Source organism: Colobus angolensis, unplaced genomic scaffold (assembly GCF_000951035.1).
Source record: "Colobus angolensis palliatus isolate OR3802 unplaced genomic scaffold, Cang.pa_1.0 Scaffold491, whole genome shotgun sequence".
Lineage (NCBI taxonomy): Eukaryota > Metazoa > Chordata > Mammalia > Primates > Cercopithecidae > Colobus > Colobus angolensis.
The window spans coordinates 2940708-2965010 of NW_012118388.1; the positions used below are offsets into that span (position 1 = coordinate 2940708).

The 24303-nt window shown below is 37.8% G+C and overlaps 1 protein-coding gene across 2 annotated transcripts in view; it reads left to right on the top strand.

Moving 5' to 3' along the window:
- The first annotated feature begins 11334 nt into the window (after positions 1-11334).
- Positions 11335-24303, top strand: part of PALMD (palmdelphin) — a 48684-nt gene continuing 35715 nt past the window's right edge. The window contains exons 1-2 of one of the 2 annotated variants that reach the window (XM_011959415.1): positions 11335-11556; positions 12016-12124. In XM_011959415.1, the coding sequence (XP_011814805.1) occupies positions 12080-12124 (45 nt within the window). In that variant the 5' untranslated portion in view covers positions 11335-11556; positions 12016-12079. Of the gene's footprint in view, positions 12125-24303 lie in introns of both variants that reach the window. The other variant, XM_011959414.1, reaches the window with a different exon arrangement.

The window sequence follows — 24303 nt, forward strand, 5'->3', positions numbered from 1 at the left end:
AGAGAAGCATCCCACTGGTGAAAAATCATAATAAACTGAAGTCAATGGTTTGGTCTTCAGTAAATACAAAAGAAAAAAAAAAAAAAAAACTGACCATGAATCAGCTAACACTTAGGACTTCTCTGTAGGAGTTGAATATTTCTCCCAAATAGAGAGGTCAGTAGGCTGCCATGTAACATCTATTCTATCAGCTGGAACATTTTGCTCTTTAGTAGAATAAAGCTTGTAAATAAAGCTAAGCTCTGAGTTGTTTCCTAAGAGGAAGATCACGCAGCCTGCTTTGGTGGAATGTCAAGACGTAAGGGGAAAAAAGAGATCATCAGTAAACAAATGCACAGAACTGAATTGTTACATTCTTTTTTGTGGACAAACCCGTCTTTATTTTGAGCCGTATGTTAGGGAGTCACTGCTTCTCCTTTTTATAATTAACTTGGCACTTGGAGGCTACCATTTGTAATAGCAAGTAAGAATCTTTCTGTACATTTCCCCTGCTGTGTACCCATGGGGTACAATTTGTTTACATTCCATTTGTCATATGTACATTTGTGCTTAGTAGATCGTGGGATGGGGGAGAAGACCCAGCAGTCATACAAAGCTCAACACAAAACTGAGGGTGTTTACCTTGCTCACTTAGAAGTGAGCTTACTGCCTTCAATAGCTCTGGGAAACATAATAATGTACTTACACCATTAGGCCCCAAAAATACATTTCCTTGCTTCCTCACACAAACAGATTTGGTAAATTCAAAGAAAGGAAAATGCATCTGCCCCACACCCTAAAAGGCTGTGATTTTTAATTCATTCATATTCATTTCCAAAAGAGATACATAAATAAAGGATGGGGATAAGAATATAGCTTGATAAAAATCAAATGTCAAATGGACAAACCATAGTATGTTAATAAAGCCTTGGACAAAATTAACACGAGATATTCATCTGGTTTGACCTTTGTTTCTTCTGAATTACTGCTATTATTCTATTCAGGGACTCCCTTTAGAAGGCTGCTTACTATTGCAGTACCAAAATAGTTTAGGATTTCATATTTAATAATTCCAAGGCCTGGCCAGGCGTGGTGGCTCACGCCTGTAATCCCAACACTTTGGGAGGCTGAGGCGGGTGGATCACAAGGTCAGGAGATCGAGATCATCCTGGCTAACACGGTGAAACCCCGTCTCTATTAAAAATACAAAAAATTAGCCGGGCGTGGTAGCCGGCGCCTGTGGTCCCAGCTGCTCGGGAGGCTAAGGTAGGAGAATGGCATGAACCCGGGAGGCAGAGCTTGCAGTGAGCTGAGATTGCGCCACTGCACTCCAGCCTGGGCAACAGAGCGAGACTCCATCTCAAAAATAAAATAAAATAAAATAATAATAATTCTAAGGCCTATAGGGAAGAGTAGACTGCTCTTTGGAATTTCACTTAGAAAGAAATTTACACTTAAATTGCTTTTAAATGTTTTCTCTGAAGTATTTTTTATGTTATGAGGTTGAAATTAAATACATACAAAGGAATATTTTTGCTGCTGAGTTTTTTGTTTTGTTGTTTTGTTTTGTTTTGTGGCTGATGGCCAACTAATGTGGGTACAAAGTGGCAGCTCCCTATGTCACTATTTGGGCTATGCTCTAGGCCTTCAAATTTCACAGGAAGTAAGGACTCTAATTAAACTCCAGCTCTAAAGGAGTTCCTATAGACCTGTTTCTGGCAACTATATTTCTTGGAACTTAATGTTCTTTTAAATCTCACCTCACCCACACCACTGCTTCACTGCATAATGTAATTCTTTCAGTCTTTACCCTGGGCACCTATTAAGCAATCTAACTCCTACAGTTAGAATTGCACCAAAAGGAAGAGGAGAAGAGAGAGAAGAGAGGGGAGGGGAGGGAAGAAGAGAGGAAGGGAAGAAACGAGAGGGGAAGAAAAGAAAGGGGAGGGTAGGGGAAGGAAGGCCATAAACCCAAAAGAATTTCACTTTGCATGACAGAACTAATGATGAAATAACAAAGATATTTTATATTTTACACTGTGCTAGAGTAAAACTTCTAGATGGAAAATGTGCGGTTTTATTTTTTAGTTCTCTTTTTCAAGGCCTATCTAAGGCATGCAATAAACACTGGCCCTTACAAATTATCCATCTCTCCAAAGAGAGGCCATTAAATATTTTGGAAGTAAACTTTCAGTTGGCATCTTTCAAAACACTTATTTCCAAAAATCTTCAAGCTAGAATTACAATTGTCTGGAACCCAATCTGTTGGTAAATGAAACCTCAGAGCCTTCATTTTTAATAGTGAAATGGACTGAAAGGCAGACACACTGACAGCTGGCTCATTTCTTGCTTTGCCATGTAAATCCACTTTAACATAACTGGCTTGCACCCTAGCTTTCAGAGTGATGGCTCTGCCTAGAAACCAATCTAATCAGATAATCTTATAGGATATTTCCATAGTGACAAAGAATCAGACCGAGCCCTCCAAGATTTCCATAGGGAATCCAATGGAAAGACAAGGAGAGTTATTATTTAATGAATTGGCTCTTTGCCCAAATCGGTCAGTCCACCTATGCCTCAGTTTTCCCATACTGGAAATGAAGATATCTGATAGCTTCTTGGTTCATAGGGAAGAATGAGACTCTGGTCTTTCTCATGAACAAGTCAATTGCAGTATTAGGTTATATATGTTAAAAGAGGTATTCAGCAAATGTAAAAGCACTGAAAAAAAATAATATGACTGCAAGATTTAATATACCTTTCTAAGAACTGGACTTGTACAATAAGATAAATAGTAATAGTAAAGTTGCCATTTATTAAGTATCCATTGTAGCCTCTAACCATGTTTACCTAAATACTAACTTAATATTGATGAAAAAAATTTTGACATATTTCTTATTCCCATCATTGTACTCCTGAAAAAATGCACTCTCTCAGATATTAAGTGATTTTCTTGAGTTCACTCATCTAGTAAATGGAAAGGTTGGAAAATAAGCCAGTATCTCTGATTCCAAAACCATCTACATTCATTAACTAATGGAAGAGAAACAAGATTTTGATGTACGTGAATTAGCTAAGGATCATTAATAGAGACAAACATATTTATAATATGTATGTGTATATATGTATACACATAGAGTCTTTGAATATCACATACCTTACATAACAACCTGGGGATGTATAAGCCTGTTCATGGACAATTTGGTAAGATGTCATTCCATTATCTACTAAAAAATCTGCCCCTAGGGAAATAATTCAGTTTATCTATAATGATCTAGAAATTCAGGGGCTGTGACTGTGCCATGTCCCCCTTACTTTCCTACACCTCCTATCCTGGAATCATTCTCTTGGTTAATTAACTCTTATTTGTCCAAATCTGAAAGACTCAAGCACTCAGCTCAACTGCTATCTCTGCTAGGATGACTTCGCTGAACTCTGGCCTTCCTTGTCCTGATTCTGACTGGTGACATTTTCACTTTTCATGCAGTATTAACTTGTCTTCTGTGTACCTCTTACCTTCTCCACTAAAAAGTTCATTGTCTTATTTATCTTTATCTCTGCGCATAGCGTGATGTCGTTACATAGTCAATAGATGTTTAACCACGATGTGATGTATAGATAGATGAATGACTACATAATCAGAACTCAAAGTACTGGGCTTCCACTTAGCAGTGACATCTTTTTTAAATTCCATATCCAGTTCCCAAATTGTATTCCTATGATGGTCAAATTGTTCTTCAAGACTTTATGGGGGAATACAAGTATTTGAGATATAAATATTAGGTCCAGCAGTCCCGATGTCTACATTTGGGAGTCTAGTAGAGCTACAGACTCAATAACTTCTTTATAGGCAAGGCAGCTTCTCAATGATCAGCTTTAATTTTTCTATTTGCATTTATGAGATCAATACAAATTTGAGGGTATGTATTTTGCTATACCAACAAAAATTGACATTCAAACTTAGGGAGAAAAAGGGAATGCAACAAGTTCAGTTGATAGAAGAAACCCCACTTAGTATTTCTTTGTGTAAATCTAGGGCAAAAACTACCCTGATGCTAAAACTTTGAATCAGTTACTCTTTAAACTAAAATCACAAACTTTGAGAGAAAAAGGAGAAATAACCCTCAAAACAACAATCAAAAAAAGCCCACATTTTTTAAGCTCATAAAAGAGCTGATCACACATAGAAGCAATCTGGATAATTTAAACATCCAGTTTAGTATGCACTACCACATATTTGAATGTACTCAAAATGCTTTTGATTTCAGGAACATTTTTTGGTCCAAATATTTTAAACATTATGTTGAATCGACTGGCTAAAAACGAAAGTGTCAAGTAAAGGTATCACAGTGGAACAGCATTTTTAAATACACCCAAATCCGAAAACAATGCTGAGGGAAGGGCGGCTTCCTTACACTACTAACAAAGGAAGGAAAGTGAATAAGGCAAATGGTCCACACCGAATGCTCTTACTCATAACAAATACATCTAAAGTTCAACCTAGATGGTGTCTTTCATCCTCCTCTATCATGCACACTGTACAAGGGTATAAAAGCACCAGAAGGTGTGGACGTGTAAGTGGGAAATTGATAGAGAAAAATGCACTGTGCCGAGGTACCCTGTAGTACTTGATCTTTGTGGAATGGTAATTACAGACTGTTTAGCCTCCTGCTTTTTCTCCAGTTTAAAGCTATGCTAATACTTTCTATGATGCTGATTATTTTCATGTCCATTTGTAAACTGAGTCAGAGGAAACTAAGATATAAGATCTCAAATATGTTAAATATTGGTGTCTCATGTTACATGGACATGAGAAGGAAAATAAATTATGGAACATTTTCAATTTGTTTGATGGGTATTTGGGGAGACTTTGCTATGTGCTTGGTTTGTTAATAGGTTATTTCTTATCTGTGGTTATTTTTGATAGGATATTAGATAACTTAGGCTGTGTTCAGAAAACAGCTGCACCTTTTATCTCTAAAAAGTCAACTGGTTTAGTTAAATATCCTTTTCCACTAAATGGAGCAGTTGTTTGACCTCTAGGAGACTTAGCTGGAAAGCACTGCATAGTTGTTTAAAGAGACAGCAGTATGCTTAACCACATACACTATTTGACTACATGCAAGTAGAATATTTTTTGTAGTGGTATATCTCTGGAATACTTTGCTTACAAAATAATTATAGTCTAATATTTAAGCAAATTTCAAAGAAAAAGTGATTGTAGACTCTCTTTGCTTACAAAATGTTATAGTACAATCTTTAAGCAAATATCAAACAAATGGTTGTAAACTGTGTCCAGTCTTAAAAATCAATTCCACTAATCATCAAAATGATTGAATTTGTGGGTCATAATATAGTATTCTACGTCTGGTTAAACCTTGTGCTGTGGTGTCTCATTGCAACTAAGGAAAAAATAGAGGTAGGATAGTATGATGAATAAAGAGGGAACATTTTGTCCAGACAGTTCTAGATTTAAATCCTAGTTTTACTGCTTATTAGACATATCACCCATTGGTAGATTAGTTAATCTTTTTGAATGTCAATTTCCCCAATCCATTAAGTAGGCCTATAAGGTATTTGACACATATTGTACAATCAAATGGATCATAATGATTACCATCCAACAATTATCTGTTGTGTCCACTATGTACCAGTCTGCTCTAAGTATTTAGACTACAGATAAAAAATAAACCTTCTCTGCATGGAGGTTGCATTCTAGTGAAAGAAGACAGGCAATAAACCCCCCAAAAAAGTGTGTCATATAGTATTACAGAACATGATAAAGGTAAAACAACAACAACAACAAAAAGAGCCAGATGAGGAGGATTCATAGCTTCAGAAAGAGGGATTTGTGGTTTTGTATAGTATAGTCAAAGTGGCCTCATTGAGAAGGTAGCATCTCAGCAAAGACCTAAAAAGGTGAGGGAATGAGGCATACAGATTTCTGAGGTAAGGGAGTTCCAGCGCAGAAGAAAAGTCTAGGCTGGAGACATGAATAAATGCATGAATCTTGGCATCTGAATGACATTAAAATGAGACTAAATGAGATCTTGAGAGTGACTAGAAAGGAACAGAAAAGAACAGACCAACAACTGCAGCTTTAGTGCACTGCAATTTTAAGACATTGAGAAAAGGAGAAAGAACAAAGAAGGCTGAGAGGGAGAGACCAATGACATGAGAATAAAATCAAGAGAGTGAGGTGTCCTGGAAGCCAAGTGAAGAGAGAATGAGAGATTAACTCTGCCCAGTGTCATGGAGAGCTCAAGTAAGATAAGCATCTGTACTGTAGATTGTCTTGAAGCCTATTATTTTTCCCCATTTACTCTTTAAGCCATAAAGCTCAAATTACCTCACAATGAAATGGGTATGTCATAGTACCAACAAATCAAAATAATTTTTATTTGATTTATGTGGTCAAATTTTTTAATTTGATTTATGTGGTCACCCTACTCGCATACTATTTGTTACTTGCCTATGGCGATTAAATCCCTTCCAAGGGTCTACTAAAGAATAAAAGGGCGATGAAAAACTCACCTTGTCCAGTGATGTGAGAGAATAAGGGTCAAGGATTTAAAAAAGAAAATAGAAACAGACTCATTAGCACATGGTAAATCTGAAAGTGAAGGTTTTTCTAATAATTCCTTCAGAGATGTAGTATAAAAAATAAACACCATATTCTTAGCATGACACTACTTCTGACCTCCAGAAGTCTGAGAAGTTATAAAGAGAGAAACATGGGAAGAAAAAGAGAAAGAGAGAAGAGTGAGAAGGAGAATAAGCATCCAGTTTTTTAACATGGGATCTGGTTTCAAAAAGGCTCTAGAGACATTTTGACATATACATTCTAAAAATATTGACTTCCTGCCTTTGGCATCCTTCAATTTTCTCCTGCCACTATTTCATTAGATTTCATTTCTTTACGATTTTTGATCTGAAATTTCTAATTCAAGCTCTATTTTGTACTTCATCTGGAACCTATCAAATTCTCATCCTTCTCTCCAGTTGAACCCTCTTCTTGAAATTTCTTATAGATTTCTTCCTTATTGGTCATTCCCATTGCCATCCCCCTTGGGTTCTAACACATTTGTATTAGCACCTTAAATACGCCTCCTCTACTTACTTTGTCCTTCAGGTTCATCCAGTTTGTGGCCTCTGAGTTCAGACCTTCTGAAGGTGAGGAAGAACCCTGGGGGACCATTCCTTTTGTGGAACCTCGGTGATTTTCTAGCCTCTTTCTACAGGCTCTTTCTACGGACTCTTTCATAGTCACCCTTCCTGATGATCTCTCTACCTGAATTTTCCCTCTTCCTGTATGTTCTGAGAAGTTGGCAGTTTTATTTCCTTAAAATATGAATCTGATCTTTTCTCTCCCACTTTCCCTGAACATCAAGTTCTATGTATAAATGTGTATCTCTACCAATCTCTCTGTCTAATTTCTCCTTTCTGCTCCAGACAGGACGATCTCCCTTATGGACCTCTAACACATTGTTTCACCCCCTCTCATGCTTAGAAATGCCTTCTCTGCTTCTAAAGTCTACTTTCTCCCTGCAACAGCTTTCCTGCAACTCACATTAATCTCAATTTTTCAATTCATGTTGCACTCACTGCTAATCCCACACACTACTATCATTCACTATGATATACTACCCTGGGCTCAAATCATGCATTAGTTAGCACTTTGTTTCATCAGAATACAATAACGGTTGGTTTACTATTCTTTTTTCTTCTAATTGTTTTGAGCATGTGTCTTATCTCTCCAGCCAGACAGTAAATTCATTGTAAGAAGGAGCACTGTCTCATAATCTCTTATATCCCTACCTCCTAATATAATGTCAACTAATTGACTCTAACTTTTAACTCTTGCCATCCTCATTTACACTGGTTAGAAAACAACAAAAATATTTAGTAAAAGTAGTTAAATAAGATAATTGACAGCAGATAGCACTCTATTATATATTTATTTTACAAAGGCTGAATTTGTTTGTGAATATATAGTTAATATTTAATGGAAGCTAGTTCACTAACATATGCTGCTTTTTGAACTATAATTCTGGATGTTTCCTGATCCTTCTGTAGTTACAATAGATTTTATAAATCTACCTGAGACTGCTTTCCTAAACTCCAAAGTAATATACCCAGTTGCCTACTCAACATCTCCATGTAGAGAACCAATTGACTTTTTCAAAACTTGGGGTATCTATCCTCTCCCTCAAAAAAAAAAAAAAATCCTAGTTCATCAACTTCACTATCTCAATTAATGGCAACTTCTTTTTTTTTTTTTTTTTGAGACGGAGTCTCGGGCTCTGCCGCCCAGGCTGGAGTGCAGTGGCGTGGTCTCAGCTCACTGCAAGCTCCACCTGCCGGGTTCACGCCATTCGGCACCCGCCACCACGCCCAGCTAATTTTTTATATTCTTAGTAGATATAAAAAATACAATTTTTTATATTTTTAGTAGGGTTTCACTGTGTTAGCCAGGATGGTCTCGATTTCCTGACTTCGTGATTCGCCCACCTCAGCCTCCCAAAGTGCTGCGATTACAGGCGTGAGCCACTGTGCCCGGCCAATTGATGACAACTTCTATTCACTCAGGCAAAGACTGATTAGGAATCCTCTCTTTCTCTTAAACCCCCATATCCAGTCCATCAACAGAATCAAAGACATCCACGGTACAACCAATTCCACCAGTCTCATTGTTACTACCTTGATACAAGCCACCATCATCTCTCATCTGGATTACTGCAATAACATCCTATCTAGTCTTCCTGCTTCCACCCTTGCAAAACACTCCTCTGCTCAAAGCACCTCCATGTCTTCTCATCCCACACAGAGTAAAAGCCAACGTCCTTACAATGGCCTACTAGACCCTGCATGAATTGGGACCTGTTACATTTCCAACCAAATTTCCTGTTAACTCTCTCTCAGTCCCAGCTCTCTAACCACACTAGTCTTGTTCCTAAAACATGGCAGGTATGGCCCACCACAGGACATTTGCACAGGCCCTTCCTGATATGCTCTTCCCATAAGTATCCTCATCACTAACTCCCACCTCTTCAAGACCTTGCTCAAATGTTGCCTTCTTACTGAGGCTACCTTAATGACCCAATTCTAAATTGCAACATTCCCTGCCTTAGCCATCTTTATTCTCCTCCCTGCTCTATTTTCTTTCCATAGATTTATCACTGTGGCTGATGAGAATGTGCCTCTCAGACATTGAACTACAGGAGCATAATTGACCCAAGAGTCCCATTTTGGGTCAATTAAAAAAAAAAAAAATGAAACCTTTACTCTGAAATCCATTCCTATGGTTGCTTCAAGGCTGTGCTTCCCAGGGGCTACTCCCAGACAGTGACTGAGCATGGCAAGAATGCTAAAATTCCTGAGAGACACTGGACCACTCTGGTTGCTGACAACTGATGGGTCTCCTCATGTGTTTATTCATTCGTTTAGTCGACAATACTAATTGTTAATTTTTTAAGCATTTATTATTCATTCTGTATATATTTATTGAGAACCTCTGATGTGTCAGGCACTGTGTTAGGGGTTTGGGATACATGGAGGAACAAACTCTCTCCTCTCCTGGAACTTACATTCTGGTAGACAATAAAAGATTAAGTAAATAAAATATAGTAGATGTGGAAGTTATGATGTTATTCTGGATCCTATGAGAAACAAATGCCAAGATGGGTTAAATGTACAGAATTTTATGAGGAGAAATGACTGTATGAGAGAACATGGGAGGATAGGCAGAAAAGGCTGGAGCTGGACATGTCTAAGAGGCAGGTGAAAGAGAGAGGGAGGGAAAGTTGAGTGGAAACAGCCTAATCTGTAGTGCAGACCAAGGGAGATTGTCAAGGCCATCAGAGCTCTGGCTCCAGGATTCCACTCAGGTCCCCCAGATTTTCCCAGCTCTAGCCTTTTCTGCCTACCACCCACATGAAGATGCCAATCAGTTGTTGCAACTCTGCTCCCTCCTAAATTCCCTGATCCTCTTTTTTTAAATCTTGTCCTCCCCTATACTAGCAAAATCTTGGGTTTTCCTTTAGCAGAAATGAGATTTGAGAGGTAAATTGTTTTTAGGAAAAGATCCAAACTAATAACTGGATGACTGCCCATTTGATCTGGGCACCAAATATGCAATTCTGACTGAGATATTTATCATTACTGCTTTCTTGTCTTTAATTTCAGCCAGGATCTACAAATAAACAAAATCAAAAGTTTCGAAGGTTTGATTTTTTTTTTTTAACACATAAATATGCATCCAACAGTAATCAAACTTGGCCTACATCCAAACAATCCTCCTATTCTCTGGTCTCCCTAAGTGTCCCTTTGGAGGATGTATGAGCAAAGACAAACTACTCTCAAGTATAATTTCAGACTTTTAAAACATGGGTTTCACCTTATAGTGACTGACTTGGGATGAGGGCTCTGTGGTTGGGGAACTCCAGCCGATAATGTGGGGAAACCTCAGTAGGGCCAATAAGTTTCTCCAGAGGACATTCCCATGCCATTCTGCCTTAGGCTGTTACACCCAGCTATAGTGTTCTAGGAGCTAGACAGAGAAAGGAGGCTGGGAGCCCAACCCCTTCTCATAAAGACTGACTTAACCTTCAGCCTGTGCCTCTCCTTGCCCTGTGTCCTTGGGCAGTCCTTGATGAATGCCACTTAAAAAGTCAGGCAGCTGGAGTTCCAATCCTGGCTTTGCTACTTACTAGCTACATGGCAAATTACCTCTCTGAGCCTGTTCCCTCATTTTTAGAGCGGGGATTATAGCACTTATCCCTCAGCACTTTGCAAGAATGCATTTGCCTATAGAGAGAATGCAACAGATATTAGCTATTATTATTACTAATATCAAAACTACAAAGGAAATATGTTCAATGTTTGGGTTGTCCTTTTCACCTCTTCAACTGAATGTCAATATGAAAGTGCTTAATAGCATTCAAACACATAATAATAAGGTAGTTGGTAATTAGGATTTACTTCAGCAAAATTTAATTAAAGAACCTGTAGGGAAAAGAAAACAGACAGAGCCAATTGTACAGCTTCCCAGCCTCTGCTTTGACCTAAGAGTCCCACTGGGCTTGCCTGCCTTTTTCTAAAGAGGGGAATATCCACACAGTGCAGGGCTCCAGGCAGTTACAGAATGTCTCATCACATTTTCAAAGGCTCACTCCTTTCTCTTGCGTAACTGGTGAGGTCAAAATGGGCACCTTCCTGAAAGCCAAGAGTGTCATTTCTGAACAACGTCCAAGAAAGAACTGCATTCCACAGAAATCCAAGTCAAGCAATAACAAAAGGTGGCACTTGGTGTTTAAGCCACACTAAATACCTTGGTGGGCCAACTTCTTAATATATTCACATTAACACCTTTGAGTTCTCCATGACCTAAAGATTCCAAAGTTTGCAACAAATTGCTGAGCAGGTGGGTCGGGGGTGGGGTGTAGGAGGGGGAGAACAAACCAATGTAAATTTACCACTACATGAAGTTTAAAGTAACTATAGATTTTTGTATTATTATCAAAGCCAATCAGTGGAAGAAAGGCAAACAAGTGACTTGGCACTTCTGCCTCAGTCAAGGTAAGGCTCTCTCTCTAGAGCTAGAGAGCAGGTAAACGAGCTTTGTACAAACACACACAGACCCACACATCCGGGGATGACTGTGTGTTGCTAGAGCAGAGGCTGATTAAACACTCAGTGTGTTGGCTGTCTGTGCCACTCCTGGAAAATGATGAATTGGGTAAGGAACAGTTAATAAGAAAATGTGCCTTGCTAACTGTGCACATTACAACAAAGAGCTGGCAGCTCCTGAAGGAAAAGGGCTTGTGCCGCTGCCGTTCAAACTTGTCAGTCAACTCATGCCAGCAGCCTCAGCGTCTGCCTCCCCAGCACACCCTCATTACATGTGTCTGTCTGGCCTGATCTGTGCATCTGCTCGGAGACGCTCCTGACAAGTCGGGAATTTCTCCATTTCTTCACTGGTGCAAAGAGCGGATTTCTCCCTGCTTCTCTTCTGTCACCCTCGCTCCTCTCCCCCAGGAGGCTCCTTGATTTATGGTAGCTTTGGACTTGCTTCCCCATCTGACTGTCCTTGACTTCTAGAATGGAAGAAGCTGAGCTGGTGAAGGGAAGACTCCAGGCCATCACAGTAAGTCTGCATACAGTTATAACTCATGAAGGTGGTTGCTTAGAGGAAGGCAGACCATGGCCGGCTGCCCCTGTCGCTGAGCCCTTGTAAGTGGAAAAACAGAACTGTCAGCCTTCATGGATGCGTCTCTGTTTCTCTCTTAACCCTTATGACCCTCTGTAACTCTGGGGCTTCAGAACCTGAGTGCAGGGCAAAATGTTCTTGACTTTCAAAAAGGCTGTGCCTGCATTTTAAACAACAATCAAAAGCTGTTAAGGCAGTCTGACTAACTATCTTTCACACTCTGTGTACCTTAGAAATGCAGTTTTTCCTTAAACGTTCATTTGACTGGTCTTAGATCAAAACACAGATCCCCAACTTGGAAACTTTTTTAAGCTATGAATGCATCAAAAAGTTAGAATTGTTTTAAAAGAGAGAAAAAGAAATTTTTAAAATGACCTGAAACTTTGTATTTGTAGTGTGATAGTATGTTTCAGAAAACCTAAGATAATTAAAATGAATGTTAGTATATGCAATTTAAGCATTAAACAAGAGAAAAGTGGGTAAAAGCACATATCAGATTAATTCTAAGATATCAGTTTCCAGCAGAGTCACAAACTGAATAAGATCCTGATAAAGGAATGCAGTGCATGCAGTTGATTTGGAAAATATTTTGTTAATACCGAGAAGGAAAATCGTACATTTTTTATGTTTGTTCCGGGAAAAAGTCAAAGCAAGAAATAAATTACTTTTCTTAAATGATCCAGCTTTCCTTTTAATTTTATAAAACCCTGTGTTTGGCAGTAACTTGAAAATCTGTGTCACAATCATTTATCATTAGCTACAACTTTTGATGTAATTGTTTTAAGAAATAAAAGATCTTTGTAAAGCAATATCCCAATTTCTCAGCATTTTCTGCCACTGACATTAGGTATAGGAAAAAAATTAGTACTTTTTAAAAACTGACGCTAGATCAGGGATTTTTTGTTGTTGTTCTTAAAATTTTCATTGTATAGCTAATTATGCTAATCCTAATTTAGATTTTTTACTAAATTGATACAATGTCTTAGTTTCACCCAGAAACATTCAGTAAATTGAAATCTTTTTAGCTAGTAGTAAGACACCAGAAGTCTATTGATAAGGTTGGTACTTATCCATAAAACAATGCTTTGCTAAATGTCTAGCTTCTAATTATTACATTTTCCTCTCTTCAGAAAACCTTGGTCGGGATTGTTGTTTTGTTTTGTTCTTTTTTGTTGTTAAACCGAGACACCATCTCAGCTGTCCTGCTTTAAGGGACAGGAACTCGGCTCTGCTCTGTTGTTTTTGGCATGGGCCTTTTACATTACAGCTGTTGTCTAAAGGTTACTTTATTAGACTGTGTGAGTTGTGTGGTCACAAGCTCCACTATTTCTAATGCTTATATCTCCTAATTAGCTAATTGAAATAGACAAGTAGACCCTTGTTCTGAATTTTCCTCTTTCAGTTGGGGCACACTCTTGCTCGAGCCCTTTTTCCCTCCAGTGCACCTTATAACTCTTACCAAAACCACACATTTCCAAAGATATAGCTGTATACAGTTATTTCTAAGGCTAGGAATCTTAGTCACTGAAGGTTCCAATTGCAAAGAGAGACAGAAAATCATCATAATGCCTTAAAAGCCATCAAGAGAGTAAGTAGGTTTCTGAATATACAGATGTATGCTTTTTTGATGATTAAAAAAATATTTGGATTATTCCATCAGCCTAAATATATCCCATTAGAAAGGATTAAACAAATCTCCAAAGTAAGATCACAAAGTAATTCTAGCTTGGAAGTAATCTACTTGTATAAAGGTTGTAGGGAAAAAACTGGAAAAAGTTTATGGGAACAAATTTCTCATAAACCAGCCTACACCTCACCAGGCTAAATCCAGTCACATTTGTCACCACCTAGAGGAAAAGTGGAGCAGTGGTGTGTCCATGGAAACAACACATCCACTCTCCTCCCTCTTGGACGCCCTGGGACATGCCAGCTTTCCTCGCCCTCACCCTTGCCTTGCCCAGGAAGCCACCTCAGCTAGTCTCTTCTCCTCTAGGAAAATAAAATCACAGAGTATGCAGAGAGTTTTCAATAATTATTTCATTTTTGGAAGTACTTAAGCCTCAGAATCTCCAATCTAGACTAAAACTCAGTGAGAATCTTTTCATTTTAGCTTTTTCCTCCTATTTACCTACACTGGAAATGATTTTTTATATTCTTCAAGAATGAAATCAGAACAATGCACCCAGACATACCAACACATAGACCTCACTTTGGAAGAAAAAAAAAAAAAAACTTTTACACTATAGGATTTATTTGATTTTTACATTAAAATTTGTTTCTCCAACGACTGGCTATAAAATAAAATAATCTTCACAGTTGTATTTATTCTATCTGGTTTCAAGTGCCTAAAAAGTCATTATTTTCACTGCAAAGAATTGAAAAAATAAATTGAAAAGAGAATTGAAAAAACATACCTAGAATTTGACAGAAACAAGATCCAAGTGCCTTTTTCTTTTTCTCAAAAAAAAAGATTAAACACATTAAGTAGTTGAAATGAGATACTTAGGTTCTCAAATTGAAAACTAAATAACTATCGTGAAGCCATTCATTACTCATATCAGATCCGTAAATTGAATTTTTGATTAGTCAGACGTCTTCTCAAAGATTTAAAGAGAATAAGAGCAAAATTATGATAGTATGCAGAAACAATTGTTCAAGGGTAGGTACTTCAGTTTGGGTGTACCAAACATAGATTCTATTTTACTCAATTACTTTCATGTTCTTCCTTATTACTTTATCCATGCACCAACTCTTCCCTTACCAAATTAATGGTCAAAGTACCCCTTTGCCTAGAAGTTCAGTTTTCAACTATAATTTAAAAACAGGGTTGCTTAAAGTTAATTAAATATTATGTTGATCTTTAAAATGTCTCTTGAGGCCCTTTTCAAGTCAGTACCCATTTTAAAAAACAGCTGATCTTTCTACAAAAGGAGAGCTAACTGGAACTCAATAGCATTTTGAAATAGACTAGTAATTTGAAATTCACCTTTAACAATACTGGAACTGAGGATACCAATGACTCCAGCATTCTCGAGAAGCATGAGATGAAGGACTGAATGTACCACTGACAGAGTTATCCCTGCAGAGTTCCTGTCTGAAAGTGAACATGGGCCACACTGAAGAACAATGAAAAGGCCCAGGGAGTCTCTCCTCAGAAATACAAAGATTCCCTTAGAATGAGTAACATTCCGTATACTCTTGACATCTCCTCCACAGCTAATACATTTTCTTACCCCCATGCCTACAGTGACATTGGAAAATACCATTACAAATATGAATATGCTCAAACTGGAAAACTAGATCTTAGACTGTCTTGTGATCAGAGACTCAGTTCTATTTGAAGGATGAACTCAGAGGAAGTTTAAGAACCAGAATCCACTTTCAGAGAACAGACTCCACTGAGGAAAAGAGAGTAAGAAGAAAGCTGACATTTTATTCTCATCCAGGCTTACCTTTAATTGTGAGGAATGTGTGTTATCAACACAGTCTCTCATGCCTCTATTCAATTAATGGTTATTAGGCACCTACTACGCACCACGCCTTGTGCATTTGAATGAAAAGAGGTGAAATAAGGGGAATCTGGAGTGTGAGGAGTGGGGATGGGAGTGCGTTGTAAGTTGAAACAGAGTGGTCAGGATGGGTTTCACAAAGAGGTGATGTTTGAGCCTAGACGTGAAGGGGTGAGTTCTGTCAAAAGTTAGACAATAAAAATAATCACAAGTTCAAGCACCTGCTTAGGACTGCCTCCATTTGGAAAGGAGCCATATAAAGTCCTGACACTAGACTTTAAGCAGCAGAGCCAGATTTTGCTGGCCAAAGCAGCTCATGATGAAAAAAAAAAAAAAAACTCTCACATTTCCCCGAATCCACTCCCTACTGCTTTCCACTCCCAAATACCCAAATAAGTTTTTCTTGATTTGTAAATATAGGAATTTAAGAGGCATGGAGTTCTTTACATAAAACAGAAATCTCCACAGTACAGAGACCACTATTAAAACAATAACATGAACACAGATGGGTTCTAGTTATTTCTTTAGCACATGTTCCCTGTTACAAGTGTCTCCGAGCACTCTACCTCATCTTGTTCCCTTTTTGTCAATATCTGGGATCATCTAACAGTCAATAAGACAGTGGCCCAAAGCAAGATCCGCTGTGTGATTTGTGGAGCCAAAAACACAATGGAATGTGGTGGCCCTTGTTCAAAAGGTATTCAAAATTTCAAGGTGGTGACAACAGAGCTTTGATCTAAGTGCTTGGCCCTTCTGAGCATGATGCCCTGGGTGACTTCACAGGTCACAAACCCAAGAAGTCAGCTCTGCTTCTGTATTCCAGACTGGCCATATATATCTTTTCCTTATTCGCTCTATCTGAACCAACGAGAGAGTAAAAACAAGTGTAAACTAGCCTGGGTCTTTAACAAAGGCATACCTTAACATGTGTTTGGATCATTGTATTATTTAGAGTTCTAAGGAATTCTTAAAGTACCAGTGGCCAAAGAATGTATAATGCCCCATTGTTAACCAACATATCTCATGATTAAGACATAGTTAGAGGAACAACTTCTAATTTGTCATGAGCTTCCAAAGAAATTCACATGAAGGTGGTACATGAAGATGTAGCAATCTTCTAAATAAAAAAGTCCCATGCCACAATAGTCAACAATGTAACCTCCGCACAATTTTCCACAGTGCTGTACCAAGATTACATGTTTCTTCCAGAGAGGGAAAGGTTTCTTCAAACAAATGTGGTATGCTACACTTCTTTGCCAAACATAATAGCCCACCCATAAAGGAGACCATGTGATGAGGTATAATAATTTTGATAGCTCATTAAGGAAACTGCTTTTTGATAACTGGGGAAGGTTTTTCCACTGTGCAACAGAATGATAATGCTACTTTGCTAAATCCTCTACTGACAAAGATCCCCATGAACTTTCTGAACATTACTGGATGGCTGAAAGGAAAAACTGCTTCTTTAGAAAACTATGATTAAAACAAATTAGAGAATAAGCATCTAAGACTAACCAGAGTATAAACAAATGCAACACAGTTCAATGCTAAAACTGCAATAGGACTTTCACTTTTTAATCTATAGTCTCAAACTACCTACCCTCTCTTAAAATGAAATAAGAATATTTTAATTTATTTAAATGATAGTAATGTCATTTTGGGAAGAGACTCCATGAACATTTACTGCTCAAGAAGTTCCCTTACCCAGAACCCCGTGGCATGCACATTTTCCTAAAACATCATCAAAGCAGTTTGAGTGACATCTGTAATTATAGTTTTTACATAAAATCCCAGGGACTGAGAGGATTCAGTCAAGTCACTTAAGACACACAGCTAGGTTATCCTCAGAAGTTCTGAATGGAACTTAAAACTAGATTCTTCTGTCCTAAGCATCAAGTTTTCAACCTATTAAATGTATCAGTGATTGACACAGGATGATGTAACATAGCAAAGTGGGCTACAACAGCTATTATTAATCAAATATGCTAACAACTGTGGAATAAAATGGACATCTCCTAAGAAAAAGAATTGTGAGATTTCTAACAATAATAATAGTGCCTATTCTTACATAGCATTTAGGCTATGAAAAATAAAATTTTCACATCCATTTTATCTCATTTGTCTAATTAGTCCTATGAGTATTTTCAAAAGCATATGTTATCATTCCCATTTTATAGTAGAAAGCCAAGGCCAAGAAAAGCTAAGGAATTAGTCAAATGTTGGAACTTGAATCCATTCCTCTGCTTATCGGATTCTCTGACCATCATGATAAATTTTTATAAACATCAAAATCACACCCCTGACCCCTGTTCAGGAATTCCTCAGATTTCTGGCTGGGCACAGTGGCTCATGTCTATAATCCCAGCACTTTGGGAGGTTGAGGCAGGCAGATCACTTAAGGCTAGGAGTTCAAAACCAGCCTGGCCAACACACTGAAATCCAGTATCTACTAAAAATACAAAAATTAGCTGGGCATGGTGGTCCACACCTGTAATCCCAGCTACTTGGGAGGCTGAGGCATGAGAATCACTTGAACCTGGGAGGCAGAGGTTGCAGTGAGCCATGATTGCGTCACTGCACTCCAGCCCCGGTAACAGAGTGAGACTCCGTCAGGAAAGGAAAGGAAAGGAAGGGAAGGGAAGGGGAGAGGAGGGGAGGGACGGGGAGGGGAGGGGAGGGGAGGAAAAAAGACAGAAAAGAGAAAAGGAAAGAAAAAAGGAAAGGAAAGAAAAAAGAAAAAAAAAAGGAAAAGAACTTCCTCAGATTTCTGTTGTTCATGCTTGTGAATACAGTTTGAAGTGGAGCCAAGAGAAGAAACTATGGAGGTTCTGCTTTGCTTAACCACATTTTCTAACCTGAAACAGTTCTCCACCTCTGCAGTTTCCTCCCACTGTCCCCAGTTTGCAAGGAATATAAGTGGGCAAGGAGAGATTGTGGTGTCATTTCAGAAGCATTTGTTATTGGTTTAAGAGGGTTGGAACAGAATCAAAGTGATTTTTCAGAGCACCTAATAGTTCAGGCCCTTTTTGCCTCTGCCTTCCTCCCCATCCCACTTCTTTACGTAGCCTCTTCCCTCCAGCCAGGAATTCTCAAGACAAAGACATCCTTGCATCTTTCACAGTTCCCTCAACAAAGAGCTCAACACTAGCTGGAGCACCAAAACAAAACAAAACAAAAAAACCTTCCTGAGTGAGTGAATGAATGAATGAACAAATACAATCAAGCTGAGAAAGGGTGAAAGCTAATGATTGTCTGGCCTGCTGACAGATTTTTTTTCACTGAAGACCTGGCCAAGTTTACCATCACCCCTTGATTATTCAAGGGTTTGTTTTGTGTTTGTTGTTTATCCTGGTTTGGTTTGGTTTTGTCGCTATTTGTTAGAACAAACAAGATAGGGTAGACAAAGGAATAAACGAGTAAAACACACACTGGATTCTGTTTAGAGGTCTGTTAGAATGTGTTGTAAGGTTGGGAAAGAAGACTACAATTATTTGATAAATGGGGTTTAGAAATTTGTGCTTTTTAATTCACCCCATAAATAGTAGTGATAACCATGCCCAATTGCCATGGCTAACTTAAGAAGTAGGATATTTCAAAGCTAGATGCAGACATAATTATTGGAACAGAAGAAAATGTAGAAACTTCTTTATCCACGTCCTCACTCTGTTAACACCATGCTCAAGCTCACCCAGCTTCTCCTTGAGCACTTCAATATCAGGTGGATCAACACCCCCCAAAACACCCTTTTCCATTTGAGAACAACTCTCTGGGTTAAGAGTTCTGACATAATGTACCAGAATCTGGTTGCCTTTAACTTCCACCCAATTATCATGACTCCTGCCACTGAAGCTATAGAGCTTTGTTTTCTGGATTTCAGTCATTCTTCACAGACTCATTCCAGACAGCCTCCAAAATGTCAGTGTAACTGTTAGAAGTTGGTGCTAAGAGTTGATCAGAACTCTGATGAGTATAGAGCCCCTCACTGCTATAATGTCCCTTATTTGGGGAATTGTATTTCTATTGATATATTTGGAAAGCAATAAGGAAGAAAGAAAATAATAAAAATAAAAAGATAAAAAAGCATCACCCCTGAAATTGTAGAAAATCAGGTTTGACACAAGTTCCACCACTCGATCAAGCACGTGACTTGAGAAAGTTAATGAACTCTCTAGTTTTCATCTTCAGTGTCTCTAAGGTTAAGAATACGAATTGACTTGAAAGTTCAGTAAAGAAGCCAGATACACAATGAATATATAAAAAGCAGTAGTTTTCTGAAAAACAAAAATTAATCAGAAAATATAATGTGAAAATTTTCCATCCTTAATAGCTACAACATTTTACAATGTTAAAATTTAAAAATAATACTAGTAAGGAAGTATGCCAGATTTATGCAAAGAAATGTTTGCATTTTTATACTTACTAAGGAAATGTGCAGTATTTAAAAAAACTTTACCAAGTGACATACTATATGTGACCAGAGACACACACTATTCCTGAAAGTGCAGTTTTAAAACAGAAAAGTTATCATATACTTCCAAATTTATTTTAAGTTTAATACAGTTTCAATCAATATCTCTAAGGAGGTATTCTCATCCATTGCTGGTGTGGCCAATTTATATTATAAACATGTAAAAATAATCCCAATTTTATATGAACTGTAATAAATTATGCAGATATAAATCTTATATAACATTATCAATCTCTGATTATCTCTGGATAGTGACCGTTAAGAGTAACTTTTTAAATTTCATCAAGGTGTGTAGAATTTTGCTTGTTTGTTTGGTTGGTTGGTTGGTTGGTTGGTTGGTTGATTTCTCTGATTTGCTGGGGAATGTGGATAAATAAGGGATTAGTAGGTTTTCAATTTTGTTTCTATGGGAATTTAACAAAATGATTCCAAAGTCCAACTAGAAAAATAAACTATGGTTATTAATCAATACATTTTTCATAAGAGCGATAAAGGAAAACTTGAATATATCTAATAACTATGCAGTATTGGTACCAGAATCAATAGTTAGAAAACTATACAGATAACCTGCAACCAAACCCTAATGTACAGTTTTAAAAATTAGTAAGTAATAAAAGTTTCATCCTAAGTCTATAGGAAAGAATTATTTGATAAAACTTCAGATACATAGTTAAAAATTTAGAAAAACAATTACTCAGCATCTGTGATGAATCAAAATAAATTCAGCTGAATCATAGTCATTTTTTAAAAAGAAAATATGGATGAATAATTATTGAGTCTTAGATGATAAATAATATTAAAAACATAAAAAACTTAATGTTAGTTATTATTAAAACCATCTTAAACCTTTGTCATTTGCAGATCTTGAAATAATTAAGCAATAAAAAATAGTGTGAGTTTTAAATGCTTTGTTTTTAGTCATCAACTGCTACCACCTAGACCTATTCCTTGTCTAAATACTACATTACTTGTCTAGATGCAGTTCACTCTACAACTTTGCTAGGGATTAATCCATAATTTCACCAGTCTTTAAATATTCATCATTCACCTCTTTGCCTCTTCAAAAAACTGGGTCATTTGCCACTTTCAGTCTTCTGGTATCTTTTCACTTCATCCAAGATTCCAAGGAGGTTACTTAACAATATTTTTCTGTCATGTCTATAAATTTTTCTACCCGCTGAAATGAAACCCATCAGAGACTGAAGACTAGAGCAGCTCTGTCTTTAATGCTGTATTTCCTCTTCGGCTTTGATTTCCCTTTAGACATTTTTGTTCTACCCTTTTGAGGATCAAGATTATTCTCCTTAATCAAAAATATGAAAGTAAAGTAGAAACGGAATAGTGTTTTACCTCTGTCATTTTAATATTATGCTACGTATCTCAGCAGTCATCTTGTTGCCTTTATCTTTTTGTTCTTAGCATAACACACATGCGCACACACACGCGCACACACACACACATGCACTTTTTGTGCCCTCAGTGTTTTCATGTTTCACATCTTTACATCACCCTGAATTTTTACCTTATTTACACTATTATAAATGTCACCGTCTTATCTTTATTCTTGGTTGTGTGAACTTACTAGGAAACTCTCAGTGATAGTAAATAATTTAGTTTTATTTTTTTAAATAGTAGCTCTCTTTTCTTCTTACCCGACATCATTTTTAATTGTGTATCCATGTTTCCATTCGTAAATTGCCCATGCCTTATGATCTGTGTTCCCTCTTGAAATTTTTGCTCCATTTTCAATAATTTTTTTAAGAATATTTCTCAAGAATCGTTAAAACATACTTTTACTGAAATCTGGTAAACTTCTAATTATGCCCTGGATTATTTCCTAAGAATATTGTTAGCACATCTCTTTTTTTCCAAGTTACCACTACTTGTACACCACCAACTCTGCACTGTTGGTAGTAATTACATTCAAATAAGCGGTTTCTACTTGTGTTCTTTTGAGACCCTAGGCAATGAAAATATCAGCAAAGCTAATCATGAAGTTGTAAGATTATCAGCTTCCAGCAAAATGAACCTGAAAACATTCAACTATTTTAATTCTTCAGTCATTGCTCTAACTTGCCTCTTCCAGTTGTTTCAGATGGTTTAGAAAAACTACCTATACCCTCTTTCTAGTCAAGGAGTATGATGGCTTCTATTTTTCTTTACTTTTATCCTTGCCTAAATGCCCACAACCATGCTTTTCTTTTGTACAGGTAGTGAGAACTAAAAAGAGCCCAGGACTGAGAATTAAGATCTTCTTACAAGTCTTGGCCCTGCTACTAAATATCTTTCTAAGCAAGCCACTTAATCTCTTAAGGTTTCAAACTCTTACATGTAAAATGAAGCATTTGGACCACAGGATTAGTAGATCTCTCACAACTTGCAATATCATGACTCAGTGGTTGCCCTTTGTGCTCCCCACAATCTGTTTATTTGAAATAACACGTGTTTGTTCATTGCTCCTTTCAGTTATGCAGCCAAATTCACCAAGTCCTATTATAAATAATATCAGACTGACCCAAAATAAACTTCCATGTGGGTTCCCCTTCTCCTATACCCATTAAATGTAGGTGCTTCATGGAGGCTCTCTTTAGCCTCCTTTTCTTTTTATAAAAAAATGTTTCCCATTGCTCTCATCTATCCCTTTCAAAACTCCCACATCTTTATCTCTAGCTCTGATACTTCATCTCTCTCCATCCAACATTCCAACTGCCTAGCAGATAATTCTACCTATTTGGCCCAAGGACACCTCAAACTTGGTGAATCCATCATCTTTTTTCCCAAAATCTTCCTTCTCCTGATACTCCTATTTCTATGTGTCATTCTGCTCTCCCGTCAGTTTCCTAAGCATAAGAGCCTTGCATTCCATTTGACACTTTCCTTTTCCTCAATGAGATGTTATCAGTTGCCAAGTCCTGACAATTCTAACTCTTTGTTAACTCTGACATCCGTAACCTCTGCTCCTTCTCATTCAAGCTCTCATGGCCTTATGTATGAGTTGTGCAGTGGCCTGATTCTCCTCTTTGTGTTCTCTCCCTTCCATAGCTACTACACAATGAGGCCATATTCAACTTCTTAAAACATGCTTTTAACTCTATCATTCTTCTTCCCCTGAAAACTTTTTATTGCTCCTTATCTCAATATGTAAATAAATTGTAAACCCTTTGTCATGCCATTCAGTATTCGCTACTGAGAATCTATCCTCATCTGGTTGTCCTTAATTTCCTGCTACTCCCTATATGGTAACTTAGATTCCAGACCTGTTGTTTTAAATAATGTCCCAGTGTGCTGGTTCCAGGCCTTTGCTCACATCAAGCCCTTGACTTGAATGCCCTTTCTCCCTAGTCCCCAGCGCCACTGTAACTACCCAAAATATTCCACTCAGATGCTACTCCAAAGTTTCTCTTAATGACATCAGCTGGGAACAACCTCTCCCTGTCTCCCCTCAACCTTCATCGTACCTTACTAGTGCCTTAGTGATAACATGTATTACTACTAAAGTCAGTATATGTTGGCTGGCGCAGTGGCTCACGCCTGTAATCTCAACACTTTGGGAGGCCAAGGCGAGCGGATCACTTGAGGCCAGGATTTCAAGACCAGCCTGGCCAACATGGCAAAACTCCATTATCTCTACTAAAAATACAAAAATGACCCGGGCGTGGTTGGGCATGCCTGTAATCTCATCTACTCGGGAGGCTCAGGCACAAGAATCACTTGAGACCAGGAGGCAGAGGTTGCAGTGAGTTAAGATTGTGCCACTACACTCCAGCACTCCAGCCTAGATGATGGTGCAAGACTCTGTCTCAAAAAAAAAAAAAAAGTAAAGAAAGAAAAACTATTACATGTAATAACTTTATTTCTTAGACTATAGTTACTTGCACAAATTACTTTCTTTAGCCAAGGTGGGAGGATCACTTGAACTCAGGAGTTTGAAACCAAGCTGGGCAACACAGAAAGGCCTTGTGTCTCTTAAAAATAAAAATAAAAAATATAGGCAGGTGTGGTGATGTGCACCCATAGTCCCAGCTACTTGAGAGGCTGACGCAGGAGGATGATTTGAGCCTGGGAAATTGAAACTTCAGTGAGCTACAATTATGCCACTGCACTCCAGCCTCTGTGACAGAGCAAGATGCTGTCTAAAA